This window comes from Montipora foliosa, chromosome 3 (genome assembly GCF_036669935.1).
Source record: "Montipora foliosa isolate CH-2021 chromosome 3, ASM3666993v2, whole genome shotgun sequence".
In the NCBI taxonomy this organism is placed as follows: domain Eukaryota; kingdom Metazoa; phylum Cnidaria; class Anthozoa; order Scleractinia; family Acroporidae; genus Montipora; species Montipora foliosa.
The window spans coordinates 52,245,262-52,263,157 of record NC_090871.1 but is presented as its reverse complement, the minus strand read 5'-3'; the positions used below and the strand labels follow the sequence as shown (position 1 = coordinate 52,263,157).

At 39.3% G+C, this 17,896-nt stretch overlaps 1 protein-coding gene across 5 annotated transcripts in view; it reads left to right on the top strand.

Moving 5' to 3' along the window:
- LOC137997638 (nucleoporin NUP188-like) overlaps positions 1–17,896 on the top strand; it is an 82,481-nt gene that overhangs the window by 17,900 nt on the left and 46,685 nt on the right. For all 5 annotated transcript variants that reach the window (XR_011122541.1, XR_011122542.1, XM_068843732.1 and 2 more), the window contains exons 9-23: positions 1,329–1,397; positions 4,329–4,379; positions 4,968–5,054; positions 5,504–5,580; positions 7,564–7,635; positions 7,770–7,812; positions 9,147–9,254; positions 9,363–9,455; positions 9,799–9,888; positions 10,047–10,112; positions 10,513–10,559; positions 10,725–10,797; positions 13,233–13,362; positions 14,255–14,326; positions 17,381–17,476. Coding sequence is in view for 3 of the 5 variants with exons in the window: in XM_068843732.1 (XP_068699833.1) it covers positions 1,329–1,397; positions 4,329–4,379; positions 4,968–5,054; positions 5,504–5,580; positions 7,564–7,635; positions 7,770–7,812; positions 9,147–9,254; positions 9,363–9,455; positions 9,799–9,888; positions 10,047–10,112; positions 10,513–10,559; positions 10,725–10,797; positions 13,233–13,362; positions 14,255–14,326; positions 17,381–17,476 (1,174 nt within the window). In the remaining 2 variants the exon portion in view is untranslated. The remainder of the gene's footprint in view (positions 1–1,328; positions 1,398–4,328; positions 4,380–4,967; positions 5,055–5,503; positions 5,581–7,563; positions 7,636–7,769; positions 7,813–9,146; positions 9,255–9,362; positions 9,456–9,798; positions 9,889–10,046; positions 10,113–10,512; positions 10,560–10,724; positions 10,798–13,232; positions 13,363–14,254; positions 14,327–17,380; positions 17,477–17,896) is intronic.

Genomic DNA, 17,896 nt, shown 5'->3' with positions numbered 1-17,896 from the left:
AGTTGCACTGGAACTACATTGTATTTAAATGCTAGCCAATTCTGTGCAGACGTCAAGGGATCGAATCCAATTTTACAATAAAAAAACGTGAAATTGAGTACACTTTTGCGGAAACAAGCAAATGAGAATGTTGCGTGATGACCATCATGGAATTTTATTGCGGAGGTTTTTACAAACTAAACATGTTAACTGTAAGTTTGGTTTTAAAATGTGGAGCTCAGTGACTCTAGGAGTTAGCATTACAGTATATTCCCCACAAAAGATGTCCCTTTCGTAGCTTCCGTATTTTTCTTATTGTTTTGACTAATTTCCACCATAAATGAAGGAAAGATGCCGGCCCCGGCCCTGGCCCTGGCCCTGGCCCCGCCCCAACCCTGCGTTTTGGCTACTACCAATAGTGTACAATACACCCCTCCCTTTAACTCAATATTCCCTGGGGCATTCATCTTATTATGTGTAATTCCAACGTTGTGTGCTACACTGTAGTTACATGTTAAAAATCAGTGTTGTCATCTCATCTTGGTTTCTTGAGTTAAAATTGTATCTTTCAAAAGTCTGACTCATTTAGTTCATCAATGGCATAGTAGTCAAACTTCGTAATAATCTTGCTGAAGTCATTTCTATCTTCAGGTTCCTCAAATTGAAAGCCATTAATTTTAGTATCTTCAGGAAATGAGGGGCAGGGGCGCAATATTCAGGAACATAATGTTATTGTACAGTTAAATATCAGCTTATAATTATTATTCATTGGATTAAATCACAACTCTGCAATACATGTTCATGTAGCCCTTAGGGTTGAGTAATGAATTGCATGGCCATGAACCTACACTACATGTATACTCCACATGGAGGCAGTGTGGCCCAGTGGTTAGGGCGCTTGCCTTGAGATCCGGAGATCCCGGGTTCAAGACCCGCTCTGACCATTCGTTGAATTTGATCCTGGTAGTCCCTGGTTCAACTTCCCAGCTGCACTTGTAAATAGCCAACTGGTTTGCCTCCGGCCAGTTGGGATTCTTAACAGTTGTTGTTGTTGTGTTCTGTCGTTCGTTGGTTGTTTCATTGGCCCTGAAAAGCCCCTATGGGGAGCGGTCAATTAAGTATGTATTGTATTGTATATTGTATGTAATTGGAAACACTGCATGACTTGTACAATCCAGCAGACGCAGTCATGTTAAGAAGGGTCTAAGGATTCGTACATGTTCAACTTGTCACAGTCTGTGGTCTTTGCATTCATGTAGTTTGAACTGTTTTGGTCATTTCAGTTTACACTGTAAGCTCGTGGTAGTAATTGACACCTGTGGAAAGTTATATTTCTGCTTGTTCTGTAGATTACAGACCAGTATAAATCTAGCTGTACCAGTATTGTGTCAGTTCAGGATACATTGGGATCTTCATTGGTGAGACCTGTTTTACTTTGAAGTGCACAGAGCATAATAAATTATTATTGTAAAGTAGTGCTGTGACACTGACTAGTTTTGATGTTTCAACTTGTGCTTGAACCTTCATCAGATGAAAAATTAACATAAATGTGCATGATTCAAAGAGCAGCATGCTGACAAATTCCATGTGAAGTTTCACGAAAAAAACATAGCACAAGACTTAATATCCACGCGCCAAAGACTTTTAGACTTTGGCGATGACGATGTGGTCATTTCCAGATTGCAGATCCTATATTGACATCCAAAAAGAGTCACTTATGAAACTTAGGTTCATGTCCAACGACTCTGACACTAAGAAAATCCATTTCTATTTTCATGGTTGTTTTTGTGGACATTGCAGGAGATCTTGGAGTCATGGTCGAACATACATGTATTAAGAGCCCTTTTGTGTTGTGCGAAAAAGATCAGGATCTAGTTAAATGAACAACTGTTAGATTTTTTTTCTCGATCACCACTACTTCAAACACATCACAAACAAAATTAACATTTGGATGTGCAATAGGTTCCCCAATCAGTCCCACCGACCTTGTAATGAAAGAGATTGAGAAGACCGCCATTGGTACAGCTCCCCACCCCCCTAGGTGGTGGTTCTGTTACATTGACTGCCATGTCTTAGAAAGGATCAAGTAGATCATGAGTTTCACCAACACCTCAATTCAATCAACTCCAACATGTACAATTCACTCTAGAACTTAAGGACACCAAGGGACAGGGACTACCTTTCCTAGAGACTATCACCACAAGGAGGGGTAGGCAGCTTGAAGTAAATGTCTACAGAAAGCCAACAACACACATACCACTATCTCAATTTCAATTATCGCCACCCCATGTGCCATAAGAGATCTGTAGTCAGTACATTGCTTATGCAGGGCACAGAACATACATTACAGTACCATCAACACAGAAAGGGATAAACATGAAGCAAGGCTGTGCTCTAATGGCGCCCGGTCACCTGAGGCGACTAACATTTGGATTTGGGCCAGTGAGAAAAACTACCTGGTCGCCTGGCCGGGCACTCTGGCTTATTGTATTTCTATCAGATAAGGCAGCTAAAAATTTTAATATGCTGGTGGTTACAGTTTATGAAACCTCTCAGAAAGTGTTTTTGGTCCGTATGAAACAATAGGTTCAAAGGCTTTCACATAATCCGTGACTTTGCACATGACGGCCGATGGCCGCACGAATTACGGTTCTTTCGTTGAGTTTGGAACATGGAGTTTGGAATTTATTGGTTATAGTTTAAAAGCTTCTGCTCTGACAGCAGTAAAGCGTGGCCCGCGAAGCGGTGCAATTTACTTTTGTATGAACCCGGGAATTGCAGTTTATGCAAATTTAATATTTTTACGATTTTTCACGGCTGCGCCTGCTTGGCTAAAATATATTTAGGTTATGGTTGTTTTTCCCCTGTATACGAAATAATGACCGAATGCACAAAAAGTTCATTCCACTAAACATTTTACTGATAATATAAGGGAAAAATACTTTTAAATTTAGTTCTTTCCTGTAGCGATGATTTTCGTCCAGATCATAATGACTTGCTCACAAAAATAAATGGATAGCTTTTGGGCCGCGGTGGTTTCATTGTTTCATGGCAGTTTTCACAAAAGCTCCACAGGAATCAAGCAGGGTTGATTCACGTTTTGAAAATTTATTTTCAACCCAACTAACCAGTAAAAAGGTTTACCTGTATTAGACCCAAACGTTTTTACATAAACCTGCTGCAATCTTTACTTTTTCACTTTTAAACCTGAAAAACATTGGTGGCATTGCCACTTTTCTCGTCTTTCTCAATTATTGCGTGAAAAATTTGACGATTTGGGGGTTTTTCTTGCACTAGCAAGTTCGACGATCACCAGAGAAACCCTTTCCATGAAGAACATTTTCCTTGAATAACGAAGCACAAAATAGGCAACAAGCTTTCTTTCAAATGTTTCTTGGCTGTCACATTTCCAATTATTTTTTACCTGAAGACTGGGCAGAGTTGAGTACAAATAAATACAAATAGCCAGACAACAGAGATCACAGATCCACTTAAGGTGTTCGATTCCTTCTCTGTCTTTGTGGAACCCATAAGTTACCAGAGAATTTTCCATTTGGTTTCAGTGGTCTACATAACAGCACACTTGGTAAAATACTAGAAATACAGCTCACTTTGATTTCGGCTCGACGGGCGATAGATTGTTGTCGAAGTCCACTACTTGTGGCTTTTAAGATTCCAGATATTTAGTTTTTACTGCCTGGCCTGTTTATCCAATTGACATTCCATTCTTGAGCTCCACAAGGGTATATTTTGTTTAAAGATGCACTAAAACGTCATGCGCGTTACAATGACTTTCGATACCATTGCAGGTTAAATGTTCTCCTGTGTGCACCAGAGAAATATACGCATTACCCCAGCCCCCTCAAACCTACATGTAACAAAATAGGCACAGAAGACTCGATGCACGAAGACACCACTTAGCAGGGGAGTGACAGGCAAGACTTCAACCGGCACAGAAATAAAAAAGAAAAACAAAAAAAAAACAGAGAAATACTACTCATTTTTCGACTGGGATTGCCATACTGGCAACCCAGTAAATAAGCAGCTGACAAAACCCAAGGTTGTGTGGCTGTACATGTTCAACCCTTCAACTTACATCACATGTCTAGTAAATCTTTTGCTTACAGCTACAAGGTGTTTCTCAAGCCCTTTGTTTGTAGTTCTCAAGAAGAGAGAAACACAAATCTAGATTCCTATTCTAATAGTAATCCTTATAGTTTAACTTTATTGTTGAAAATCGGCAGACTTTAATTTGAAAGTCAAGTTGTCGTTGATGAAGTGTACTGTACCAGTCCTTCATTTGCATTTTCCAAAAAAACAAAATCATTTTAATATCTTTTCAATTCCAGCACTTGAAGACAAAATGTGCAAAATGGGCACAACAATACGTGAGGGAACAGGTGTGTCTGCTGTTTCAAACAATACAAATGCAATCAATGTATACAATGTAGTTGATATGAATGTGGTTATTAAGCAGTGACACATTCACATAGTGGCTATTCGTTTAGTGGGGCTTTCCATGGGATGAAGCTGACAAGCAACTTGACATACACACTCGTATATTAAAAACTGGTGACACTGGACTTTTGAAACCGGCCAAAGGGACTTGAATGTAGCACAAGACTATTTTAGTACATAGGAAACACTGAACTAATGGAGACTAGAATAACATTGACGTAAAGAGCAGAGGCAATGACTACTGACAGAGAAAGTACAGCATTTAATTGTTGATGATGGGTAGACTTGAAGGTAAACCTGTACACTAACATCGGGAAGGTTACAGGTACATTGATTTTGTTCAATATGATAATTAAGGACGAAATCTCATCATTTTAGTTAGGACACTATTTTTAGTTAGGACCATAGCACTCCATGCCCTTTCCATAGTCCGGAGGCCTTTGCAATGACAATTGGCTTCACCTTACATGCATAGAACATGTTTGTGGGCAGCACTTTAATTGACGAGTTCTATTCAATACTGTACCCAGATTTTGCTCTTGGAGATACTGCTTCTCTACTACAAAGAGTTTGTCGTTCCGGCCAAGTCCTTGCTCGAGCTAGCAAAGTTATTTCAGGTATTGTATGTACTGTATTATGTTGTTTTGCAGATCAGGAAATTACAGCTGTTGCATTGCATAAGCAAAGGATGTACACACTGTACACTGTATGAAGAAACAATGACTTTATTGCTCTTACTCCAACAACTACTTGGATATGTACCACTGCAAATTAATGCACAGTGGCATGTCTATCAAAAAGCATTTAAGAAAGGCTTAGCTGACACCTATCACAGCTTCTTGAAGCAACAAAATGGAAGCATTAAACTGTACTATGTAAGAAACTATGCATACATGTACATAGTACACATGCGTTCTTAATGAAAGCTGATATTTTGCTTTTAAGAGACTTTCTTTCACAGAACTTTAGTTTCCTATGGCAAGAGAAAATGTAACGTACAATGTACAAAAATAATGTATTAATGTGCACACATGTGATTCTTGTTTTTGTGGTGTTTTCCCTTTAGTCTCAAGGGTTTGGAAGGAAGCAAGTTAACAGACATCTGTTTGAGGGACAAAGTGATGGCCTTCTTCTTCATATAGGGTATGTGGCTTCTTATTTGGAGATTGATACCCAATGCTCCTTTTGAAAGATTTGTTTCGAAGCTGAAACTGGATCATGCATCTGCTTTTAAGGGAAAAAAACAGCTTCGAGATGTAGCTGTGACAACAGTTACTGCTTTTTCAAAGTTCGGTTCTAAACACAATGAGCACATACATACTATATGTATTTTACCGAGACATAGAAACCATATTATACTCCAATCACAACAAAGCTGTGGTCTATACCACTCCTATGAAATATTGAGAAAAGAAGGTCAATTCAGACTCCAATACACTAACACTGACATTCTTCATATAACAAAAAAAACAGCAGTCTCAGAAACGTTATTAGGAGCCAATATTTAGGATATAATTATTAGTCATGTTTGCCATTGTCCGAACACCATGCTGACAAAGATATTGTTTGCAAAGTCTAGGTGTCCCTACAAATGGAGACCCTTGGATAAATATACAATGTGGGTAAACTATTAAAGGTCTCAATTGAGCAGGCAAAGAGATTGGTTTTGCTGCACTGATTTTAACGTGTTTTTGCCATTGCAACTCCATGGTATTAAACAGGTTTACCGTTTTGGAGGATTTTAATCGAAATGTAATCTAATCGTACAGTTCATCAGTTAAATGTACAGCTGCACATGAATTTGTCGAACATTTCAAGTACCTTGGAAGCACCATTTCTTGTGACGGCTCCCTAGACAAAGAGTTAGGTACAAGAATCGGCAAGGCAAGCCAGGCACTGGGCAGACTACGCAATAGAGTACTGATTCAGCACAACATCACGCTGTCAACAACACTGAAGGTCTACTATGCCGTGGTTCTTCCCTCCCTCTTCTACGGCTGCGAAACATGGACACTGTAACGCAGGCATGTGAAGAAGTTGGAACATTTCCACATGCTAGCTCTCCGATCCATACTCGGTATCCGCTGGCAGGACCGAGTTACCAACTTAGAGGTACTGGACCGTGCCAACTCTACCAGCATCGGGTCCATGCTCCTCAAGTTCCAACTCTGATGGGTGGGGCATGCCATCCGCATGGAGGAGTTCTGGATGCCCAGGCGCCTGATGTATGGAGAGCTCCAGCTTGGCAAGCGAACCAAGGCTGCCCCAAGCTGAGATACAAAGACAGTGTGAAAGCAAACTTCCAGTGGTGCTACATCAAGCCCAGGGAATTGGAAGAGACCAGTATGGAGAGCCTCAATACACAAAGCTGCGTCCAACTTTGAGGAAGCTCGTAGCCAGAAACTCATTGGTGCCAGAGAACAACGCCACAAATTAGCATCAGCAGTGATCACGAAAACGGATTTCCAGTGCCCCCACTGTTCAAGACTCTGTGCCTCTAGGCTAGGACTGCAGAGCCACCTCCGTGTGCATAGATGAGCAGAAAAGTGCAAAAGTCATCATCGGATCCGATGGACAACCACCAATACAACACGACTATAATTATTCTCCCATGTAACTACTGTATAATATTATGTTGAGGTTCAAATTTCTTCTTGGTTTAAAATATTTCAAACCAGTTCAATTTTGATTTTTCTTTGTCTAATATTCATAGACAAAGAAAAATCAAAATTGAACTGGTTTAAAAGATCTTGAACCAGGAATAAATTTGAGCCACAACATACATGTATGTACATATACTGAGAGACTGAGAGACTGAAAATGAGATAGCAGTGGCACCCACCCAATTGCTGTAAAAGAACATAACATTGGTAGAAGCTTTGTATGTGTATTGTGAAAGGAACTTTCCCAAGGGTTACCTTTAACTGTGCTCTCCCTCTTGTCTTGTCTTTGTCTTGAGAGACTAAAATTAATTATGAGTTATCTACTCTTCTGTTGAATTACCGATTGATTTTCTGTGACCTTGAATATACATATCATTTCTCTGTTGTATAAAATAATAATTATTAATTGGCTCAACTTACAGGTTAAGAAATAATTAACTGAGTTACTGTATTGCTACTTCAGCTACCTTCAAGTGTTGATTCTGATAGTTTCAATGGACTTGGAGAGTTTACGGAAGTTGATGCAAGAGGATAGGTGAGAGGTTATTTAGGATCGGCTGATCAATGAACATCCACACATATACATGTATTCTTCACTCACATGTATTCACCCAGGACTTTCAGCCCAATTTCTTAATAATTGTTTTTTCCTTGCGCCTTTTCAAACAGTTCTTCAAGGCATCATCTTGTTCAAGACAAGGACAAATTAAAGGTACCGGTACTAGCACCATCTAGAACTACTGTACTGTATGGAAGATGAGTACTTGAAGTATCACAATGAACTCCACTTCCTACCAGGAAGTTGTTGGATTACTTTTATTAAGTCAACACTTAACATACAGATGTAGTTGAAACGAGTCATCCAGGAAAAAAGGTTGTCTGAAATCAGGACAATAAAGCTCACTCAAACAGTTGTTTCAATGAAAACACTACACTACGAAATTAGCGTCAGCAACATGTACTTCACTCTGAGAACTCGGCTACTTTTTTCCATAAATTCAAACCCAACTTGACTTAAAGTGCCCCTAACCCCAAAATATTTTTTTTGCTAAAATTAACCTTTGCACCTGTTCGAAACGCATTGAGGCCATTTTTTCATTTTTCTAACAAATCCTGCCATTTTATAGGCTTCGAAAGTTGCAAACATCCAAGCATCTTGTGTTCAGGACCGAGTCAGAAGGGGAGTGGGCCTATTCCTGATGTGACGTCACAAACTGATTTACATGGCATTAACTCTTTGTAAAATTGCATGCAAATTAGATTGTGACGTCACATCAGGAATAGACCCACTCCCCTTCTGACTCGGTCGTGAACACAAGATGCTTGGATTTTCGCAACTTTCGAAGCCTATAAAATGGCAGGATTTGTTAGAAAAAGGAAAAAATGGCCGCAATGCGTCTCGAACAGGTGCAAAGATTCATTTTAGCGAAAAAAATATTTTGGGGTTAGGGGCACTTTAAATTAATGGGTTTTTTTCACGAGAACAGTCCGTTACTCTACTCAAACCAGCCGCAACTTCAAATTTTATCTAAACTCCTGTTCAATACTCAAATGAATTGCACCATTTTCATAATACATGTACGTGTAAGTACATTTCAGGAAAATAATACCATGTATGCTGGATATTTTGACATACATGTTATCTCTCAAGGTGCAAAAACTTGGCAATAATGTCCCACATGTACATTCAGTTTTGAGTCCTTTTTTTTCCGCAAAATCACCATTCCATTCAGTGCGTTGCACCAAAGATACATATTGAAAACAATCAATGTCCTTCCTTGTACGTTGTAAATAACAAACCAGAGAGTAATAAAAAAAGGGGATGAAAAGGAGCTCGAATTTTCTTCCCTACTGTATGTCTTTCTCAACATGGTATATTGTACTGTAAGTTGTCCATTAATTTGAACTTTAATTTGTTACGTGAAGGTTGGCGTCAAATTTTGCAAAATGACAAATTTACGTGCACAACTTACAAGGTATTTTTGCCCTGGTCATTTAGGATTTCAAGAGCTTTGATTTCATCTTTTGCTTTCCTTCTACCTGTAGGCACTGGATGAAGTTTTCATAAGCTGGGGAGATCAGCCTCACCATGGACCAGTCATGTTGGCCTGGGCTGTGTTCAGATTTGTTACTGTGGATGCTGCTCAAGAGCAGGTGCTCTGAAATTTAATTGGTTTTGATGTTTAATCGTGGGTAAAGAGAAGTAGGCAATTTATATTTTAAATGAATTTAACTATGCTTAATTTTCTGTCTACTGAACAGTTTGTTAGAAAGATTGGCAGCAAGGCTCTGCAGTGCTCTGTTTTTCAATATTTGCTGGGGCTTTTAAAAAGTGAGGAGATCTCTAGAAGCTCGGTAAGTAAAATAAGAGTCCATGATGTTAATATTCAGTTCAGTGATGCCTATACCGGGTCTCATTCTCAGACAGATACAACTTTTACATAGATACAATTCTTAGGTCAGAATATTAGAAGTTATGTTGCTCATCCACTTTTTTTTCAAGTTATTATATAAAAACAACACAAAAATTAATCATTATGATTTAAAACACCGTAAGTGGTGAACAGCAACTGCGTTATTACCGCCGTATTAAAATGTGTATTTGCTGCAAAATCTGTGGGCTTATTGAAGGGACATGTAGTTAATACAGTTTATTCTTTTGTTAACTAGATTGTTTACGTCCTTTGTTCTTTTCCAGCCTGTGTCAAACACTTGTAAGAGTCTTATCTATGGACTGATGGTGGTTGTCTTGGCGCTGTTCCATGAAGACACTTTAGGAGATTTGCAGGTAAAAAACATATGGACCATGTTTGCACTTGGGATGTCACTAAGCTTAAATATTGACCTTGGTTACTTAGTGTGTGTAACTCTGGTGTGATCAATAGTTCACTTTTGACACCAAGCTGTACATGTATTTGATTCTGCTTCTTTATTGCTTTCTTGTAGCTTTTGGTGTCTGTCTTATCACAAACTCTTACTGAGAAAGGACTCTGTCTAGACTTTTGGGATTCAGTATGTATAAATTAATTTAATTTCCCAATGTATTATAAATTTTTAATAATACTAGGGGTGCAGGGATGGCGCAGTGGTGAGAGCACTCGCCTCCCACCAATGTGGCCCAGGTTGGATTCCTTGACTCGGCGTCATATGTGGGTTTTGTACTCTGCACCGAGAGGTTTTCTCCGGGTACTCTGGTTTCCCCTCTCCTCAAAAACCAACATTTGACTTGTTGTGTTAATTGTTAATTTTACTTTACAGTGTCCCCAATTAGTGCTCCAGTGCTAAATCTACTAGACACTTAAATAAAGTTCCGTTCCTTTCCTTTTTTCCTTTTTTATAGTGCAGTACCTGCAGTAGAAATTATGATATTACTCTTACTACTCTGACTTTTATTATTTTTTGTCTGTTCCAGGATCTAAGTACTGGTGTTGGGCTTCTTTTAAACTCTGCCAGGAGCTGGTGAGTTACACAGTAAATTCATCTGTTTATCTTGGATTTAACTGATCTGTAACAAATTGTTACAACTGCAACACAACCTCAGATTATTGTCTTTTTGTGGCTTGTTGTTTTTGCTGATAGTACTACATGTAGTTGATGTTCACAGTAACACTGTGTTAATTTCAGGTTTCCACTTCAGTTTTCTCCTCTGCTAGAACTTCTCAAGTCTCTTGCTGGCGATCAAGAGTCTGCAACCAAGGTTTATGACAGTACTATTTTCATTGATGATACTACTTCTCCCTGTAGAAATGTTATGTTGATGCTTTTCAACATCACATATTCAGTTTCTGGAATAGTGCTGGTTACTCTAAAGTTGATATCAGAAACCCATAAGGGTTGAAACGTGTAACGGCCCCTTGTGTGCTGCGAAACAAGCTTCTGAATATTCAATGTGCTAAGTACCATATTTGGAACAACAAGAGCGAGGGGTTTCCAAATATGGTACTTAGCACTGAAACATTCAACCAATCAGTTTGCACTGAATATTCGGAAGCTGTGAACGCGCGTTACAGGTTTCAACTCTTATGGGTTTCTGGTTAAATGTAATTTAACTTAGTTAACGACTAGGAGCTAGTATTCTCAGTACTTCTTGGCATGTAGCGTTGGCGTTTATGGGCTTACGGCGTGGCCTGCTGGCAGGGCATTAGCGTTCTGGCATTCCTCGGTGTTGCGTTAGTGTTTTGAGCGGGATTGCAGTGCGTTCTGGCAATCACAGGGTCAGTTGTAGTCTATTGCCGTCAGTGCGTACGCCACTGTACGTGCTCGTAGTTTTACTCTGCTCAGGGTACGGGGCGTTTCATGTAGCTTGCTTTTTTTAGTGTTCCGTTCGAGTATATCTGCACGATTATATTGCCCGATAGTGTTCTTGTAGAGGTTTGCCATTATTTTGTTTTCTTCCAAGTTCGTTGTTTTGGACTGTTTGTGGTGGTTTTTTTGTGCGTGTTGGTGCTCACGGTGTCGTTTGGTAAACGTACGTTATTCAGACTCGCGCTGGTTTTTTCTCAGTATGACACAACCGCGTTCTACCTTCAACAGCTTGTCGGCTGGCTTATTTTTCACACCGTCTTCTTCGGTACCGTTATCTTCTGCTGCTCCATTTTTAGTTACGGAGGCGTCTTCAGTACCTTCCTCGTCTCTTTCCAGCGAAATTGCGGTGGCCGTGCGCCACGCATTGGAGAATTTATGTGACCTGCAGCTCGTCTTCAGGTTTGGACAGTTTCGTTTGCTTTTTTTTTTGGCAAGGCTTTGGTCGTTGGCCCCGGACAGGCACCCGTTCCTGGAAAACTCGTATCTAAAATCATCATGTAACGGACGTATTGTCAGCCAATAGAGCATATTGGTATTCTCAGTATTGGACTGGAACTACAATGTAGCTTGCAATAGAGGCTAATGCGGGGGAATGTGTCCAAATACAAATACTTTTTAATATATTCCCCCGCATTAGCCTCCATTGCAAGCTAGTTCCAGTAAAATACTGAGAATGCAAATGTGGTCTAGTTCCATTCTGTTGAAGACGAACCACAAATCTTTCTGGTTTGCAATTTGGTGGTTTGTAAAAAGCGTCTAGTGTTGGAAATAAGGACATTTTAACCTGAACTGATGCTTTTACAATCCTTAAAGGGCAATGTGCTCAACCCACCCTCATCTATGGCCAGACCTTACAAAATATAAACTGTTGATTATCTAAACTGCTCGGCAACTGGTTAGAGTATGATCTCGACTTACGAAAGGGTGCGACTGCTACTGGTACATCAGATTGGTCCCGGATGAACTTGGACCTGTACAATTTTATTTGCGGACCCAACCCCTCTTGACCACTCTGCAGTCTTCAACCTCCTCCTCCACAATGGTCTCAACGAGCTAGGGCTGCAGAGCGCACACCCCTTACTGCATGCATCTCGTGGAACAGTGGATAATGCCGTTGGCCCTTCGGGAAATGCAGCTGCTGCCACGTTTATAGTTCATGCGATGGGGACCACCCCAGGGTTAGATGCCCATTTCAGCCCTACAGTAATGTTCGCTTACCTTCCCCCATAAGGGGTACTACTGAGGAGGAACAACTCCCAAAGTTTTTTTTGTAAATAGTGTACATAGCATCGTTCCTGTTTATCCTGACCTGAAGCATGAACTTCCTTGCTGACACGTGATGTTTGGTTTTTGTTTAGTTTGTTCTCCTAGCATTTCTCTTCTTTAATTTGTAATATTAATTATGTAATTTTATTTTCCTTTTTATTTTGCTTCTTTTGTTTTTTGTTATGAAGTTTAACATAACATTTTATTCCACTATAGAAAAATTATATATAAGTATACCGTAATTTATTATGTCAATGGGTTAACAACCCTACATCCACTCAAAAAGAGTAGAGTTGTCATGGTGATGATCGCACTTGCCTTCCACCAGAGTGCACCTTTTTTTTTTAACTGAAAGGTGCGCTAAGTACCCTGCTCTGAAGGATTTCTTTCAGGTTTTACAGCTTTGATACCCTCACACCCCAAAAGTGCCCAACATTTGATATTGCAATTAGTATTCGGCTTGCATGATGAATGTAATTTCATAATGCGATTTCATACTGGAAAAGTGCAATTACATGTAATATTGTTATGGTCTTTTAAATTGAATTTCTCGAATAATAGGTGTACGAGTTCTTGGACTGTGTGACATCGTACACTGAACTTCTGAGAGAAAACAAGTTGGGGGATGTAGACTGCTCAGGTGACAAGAAGATATGGAGGATTGTTACTCCAAGACTCTTATACAAGAAAAGTAAGACCTCGATTTCAACGCTTAATTTTTGGAATTTGGAGTGCTGATTATTGTTGGTTTGCTGGTTTACCTAAAGTTTGAATTTCTTAAAATGTATGCCATTTACCAGATGAAAAGAGAGAAAGTGAAAAAGATCAGTATAAACACTGCTTGAGTAAATTGTTAAAACACGAGCGCTGCAATGGATGGTTAAATGTTTTTGTGTGTGCATAATATCCTTTTTAGTCATTGTGAATGACTATTTCCACACTTAATTAAATTAGTTTTTGGGAGTGTCCCCTTTTAGTCAAACGATTCTTTCCTTTAGTTATTCTTTTCACCTTTACGCCCAAGTGAAGTTGTTGATGTTGAAAACAATAAAGTTTAATTAGTAGAATTGGTAAATGGCTGGTAGCAGTACTTCAGCTGTATAGTTGCGTAAAGTGTGAGGGAGAAAAGCGGTCTTTAACAAGAATATTTTGTGTTGCTGGAACCCTGTGCTGTGTGACACGGTATCCAAAAGAACCACTGAAAAATTCAACATCTACGTTGTTTCCTTGGCCTGCTTCTATTCTGCAATTTTGATCAGCAAATACTGTACTTACTATACAGCATTTTCCAGACATTTCATCCCCGCCTCTTTAAACGGTGCCATCTGCTGCAAAACCTTTTGATAAACTTGTAGTAAGGGGTGCTATTGGCAATTTGGTTTGGTACAGATGTATAAAAGAAAATCATTCGAGCTTTGGCAATACAGTATGTGTTGGTACAGTGGGTACATACAGTACTCACTGGGTTGTCATCAACAACTTTCATTAGGACTGAAAAGTCTTACAGACAAGGTCGTCCCTGTAACTCAGTTACAGGGACGACCTTGGCTGATCAAATAAAAATGTTCAATGATTGATTGCAGTCTTAAGTTCAGATTCTCAAGAGTTGGTTATGCCCACCGGTACAACAGGAAAAGTGGCAGCTTTGGATGAAGGTAATACGGACTAACAATAACAATTTCTTTCCCTTTTGCCTTGTTTATCCACACTTAACGCAGTCCAAGGAATACTATATCCCTTACCCTATGAAATATCGATGTCACAGCTGCTTTGTCAAAAAGGATTCTGTTACTCCTCGCCTCTAATTGCTATGTAAGTTACCTTGTAACGTTAACCCACAAATAACTTGAAAACAACACAAATCAAGGCTTGTGACAAAAAAAAAAGACTGTCTGTCGAGCATGCATAATTCACATGTAAGTTACAAAAAACAGGGATGAACCAAAGCAAAAAAAAGCAAAGCAACCACATTTAACGTCGATAACAGTAATTCAACTGACAACCCTGAGGTCAACGGTGCTTTCATTTTATTCCCCCCCTCTGTCAGTGCTCTGTTTTACGGGTATTTAAAGCTACTTAAGCTACACAGAACGGCGCAAGTATCAAGTAACAATGATGTGAGATCCGGGAATCGAACTCAGGACCTCTTGCACCAAAGCCGCGCACTAACCGACTGTGCCATCCTTACTCCGGATAAACACTGAAAAACGGTCAGGCTGAACAGTTTTCAGAACTCTAATTGCAATCCATTTTATTCTTTGATTTTGCCCATCCTTGCCTCCATTTTCATTTATGTTGCATTCAAACCTTCCTTGAATGTTTTAAGTTGTTATTATCACGTTCCGCTTGATTTGGTTGCCATTTGCCACTAGCTGAACTTGGCGATATCTCGTGACAAAGCCCCTTTAAGATCTACGACATCAACAAGAACGTCTCTAAAAAAACATAACCTTTAATGCCGCTTTACGTGCGCTTCTTTCTCGTTTTACCCGAATCTACAACGTGAAGTGACCAAATCTCAAATTTGATCTCTCTTTCTTTGAACACTGTTTCTCCAAGTTGGACTGGGTTTTGAAAGTTTAAGAAATTTAGGAACAATCTCGAAAAAGTTTGAAGACGTCGTTACTGTCGCCGTCTTAGGTTTTAATTTTAAGGTGCCTACAGTCATGAAGTCAACTTTTTCAACGCAGTCGCTCCAGACCTTAAAATTCTTTGCTACAAGAGAGGATGAGGGAAAAGAGCGGATCCCCACGCCCAATCGTATTTTTTTTCAAGGGAACCTCCACTCTTACTACAGAATAGGTTTAAACCAAAGGAAATTATGGTTAAAAACAAATTTGTTCGAAATTTACTTTGAAAAAAGTGTTTATATTACAAAAGGGGAATTTTAGAATCGCTTATTTTCACCTTCAAATTTCGCGGGTGCCGCCATCTTGAATAATTGTGAAGTGTTATGGTTGCCCTATTGTTCTGACACAAAGATCTTTTGTCTTAAAACAAAAGGGCTACCGGGAATACCGACAATTATTTAAGATGGCTGCCCCCACGAAATTTGAAAACAAAATTAGGCGATTCTTAAACCTATTTCTTTCGGATACAAACGCTTTCTTTGAAATTTTTTTTAGATTGACTTGACTGTAACAGTTATTTCCTGTGATTTAAAATTATTTTTTTGTTGAAGTGGAGGTTCCCTTTAAAATCTATTTTTAGTTTCGCTTAGCCATTTAACTTCTCTTTCCCAATGTCGCTCGGTTACGTCCATACAGCGTCCAAATCTTGTAGCTATAAGTATGTGATTATGTCTGTTAGGGTGTTTTTTAAGTGTAGTCTGAGCACAATGAGCGTTTGAGAGAAGATTCGTCAGTTCCTAAAAGAAAGGGAACTAAAAATAGCAAGCTTTCTTCCAGTAAACAGAGAAAAAGAAGTAGGGGTGAGATATTTACTTCTCGGTTTATTCGCATTCGCTGTATAATTTTGAGTGGTATACACTGTATCTGAAAACGTATTGATTCGAACACTTTCTTCATTATTAAAACAAACGGAAATTTATTAGAGCGAGTTTCAATCGAGTGTCGTAAAACCAAAACCAAAGTAATTACTTTGGCTAACCAAAAAGGACGGAGACAATCCAGTAAGCCAATCAAAACTCTTACTCGTAGCCGACACAAAGCGCGGGAAAATGTGCACGCGCGAGCCACGGTTAGTTTTCGTTTCACTTCTGATTGGTTGAAAAAGTGGCGCGAGAACTTTGAACCAACCACTGAGTGAAGTAATGCAAAACCAAAGCAATTCGCTAATTACTTTCGACACTCAATTGAAAACTGCTCGATCTTCGTCTCTATTCAGTAGGTAATATATTTGCATCTACAACAGACAATCAGGTGCCTCTGGAAAAATAGCTGCGCAGCTCAACCAAGGACTAAAATTTAATTTTAAAAAATTGTAATAAGTGGAAGAGGCCCATGTATTGAGTATCTGCTCACTTACCTCATCTTCTCTTGTCTGCTATCATTCTGTCATTTCACATTGGCCGAAAACAACATTATTGCTTGAATGTCGTAACTCGGAACGCAAGGAAAATTTCAACTGAAAAGAAGCCAAATAGGCAAATCACATCTCGATACTACTGATATACCTAAAGCAAACAGCAAAATTTAATAATTTTTCCTAAAAAAAATAGTACTTAGTCCTCAGCCTTGCGATATTTTGTAGCATCAGTCATATTTGAGAGCTAGATATTAAATAAATTTCATTTCCCTCGAGGGAAATAACAGGGAAAGAAACACTCGAAACTCTAGGCATGCGCAAGTCGACGTACGAAAATGGAGCACATGTTCAGATGTTCTGCATGAGCCTGTATCATTTTGTTCTTTATACGTCACTCGGCAAGGTAAACCCTTTGGTCTCGGGGCCCTCCCTGGCAATCGAGGCAAGTTGTCAGCGACACAAAGATGGCAGTCAAAATCTGAAATCGCACAACATCGTGGACGATGACCTTCCCACAATCCTTTTTGAGACAATACTGGCAAACATCCCTGTTCACTTGAACACTATAATAAGCTGCATTGTGATTTACGAATTAGGTACATGTGTTGCTTATCGCTTGCAAGCATGCAGAGTACTACATTTCTGAACTTTTAATGAATTTTTCGAGAGAATGTAGATCTGGAGTTAGATGAATGCTAACATGTTTCCTTCATCTTGAACAGGACCTGCAATCATTCAGTGGAATTATCGTTACTCTTGCTGGAAACTGTTTGTACTGGAAATTGAATCATTTCTTGAATCTGTGGGTTCCGGAACGGGTGAGAATTACTATGCTACTTTCAATGTTAGAGCAATGTTTTTTAAAGTGCTACGATAGTAAATAAATGCCTTGTTTTTTCTTCCGATTTTGAAAGTGTGTTTGCTTAACACCAAAATTGTGAGCTTTGATTTTTATCTAAAGGCTATTTACTTTGAGTGTAAGTTTTGGATTTCACGGTTTTCCTAACTATGGTTTGCCATTACTCACTTTCAAAGTGACGTCATTTACTCGCTAGCTTAATTAAAGCAGTTTAAACGCAGCTTATTGTACGTGTAAAACACGAGTTTAAAAGTCTAAAAGCCCGAAACTGTCGTGCTCCATACTAAGTCGGCCGCGTACACACACATTGCATTCCTAAACTAGTGAGTCGTGACGTCACGGTCATTTTCTCCTCTATCCGGCTCTCTGAAGATTTTAG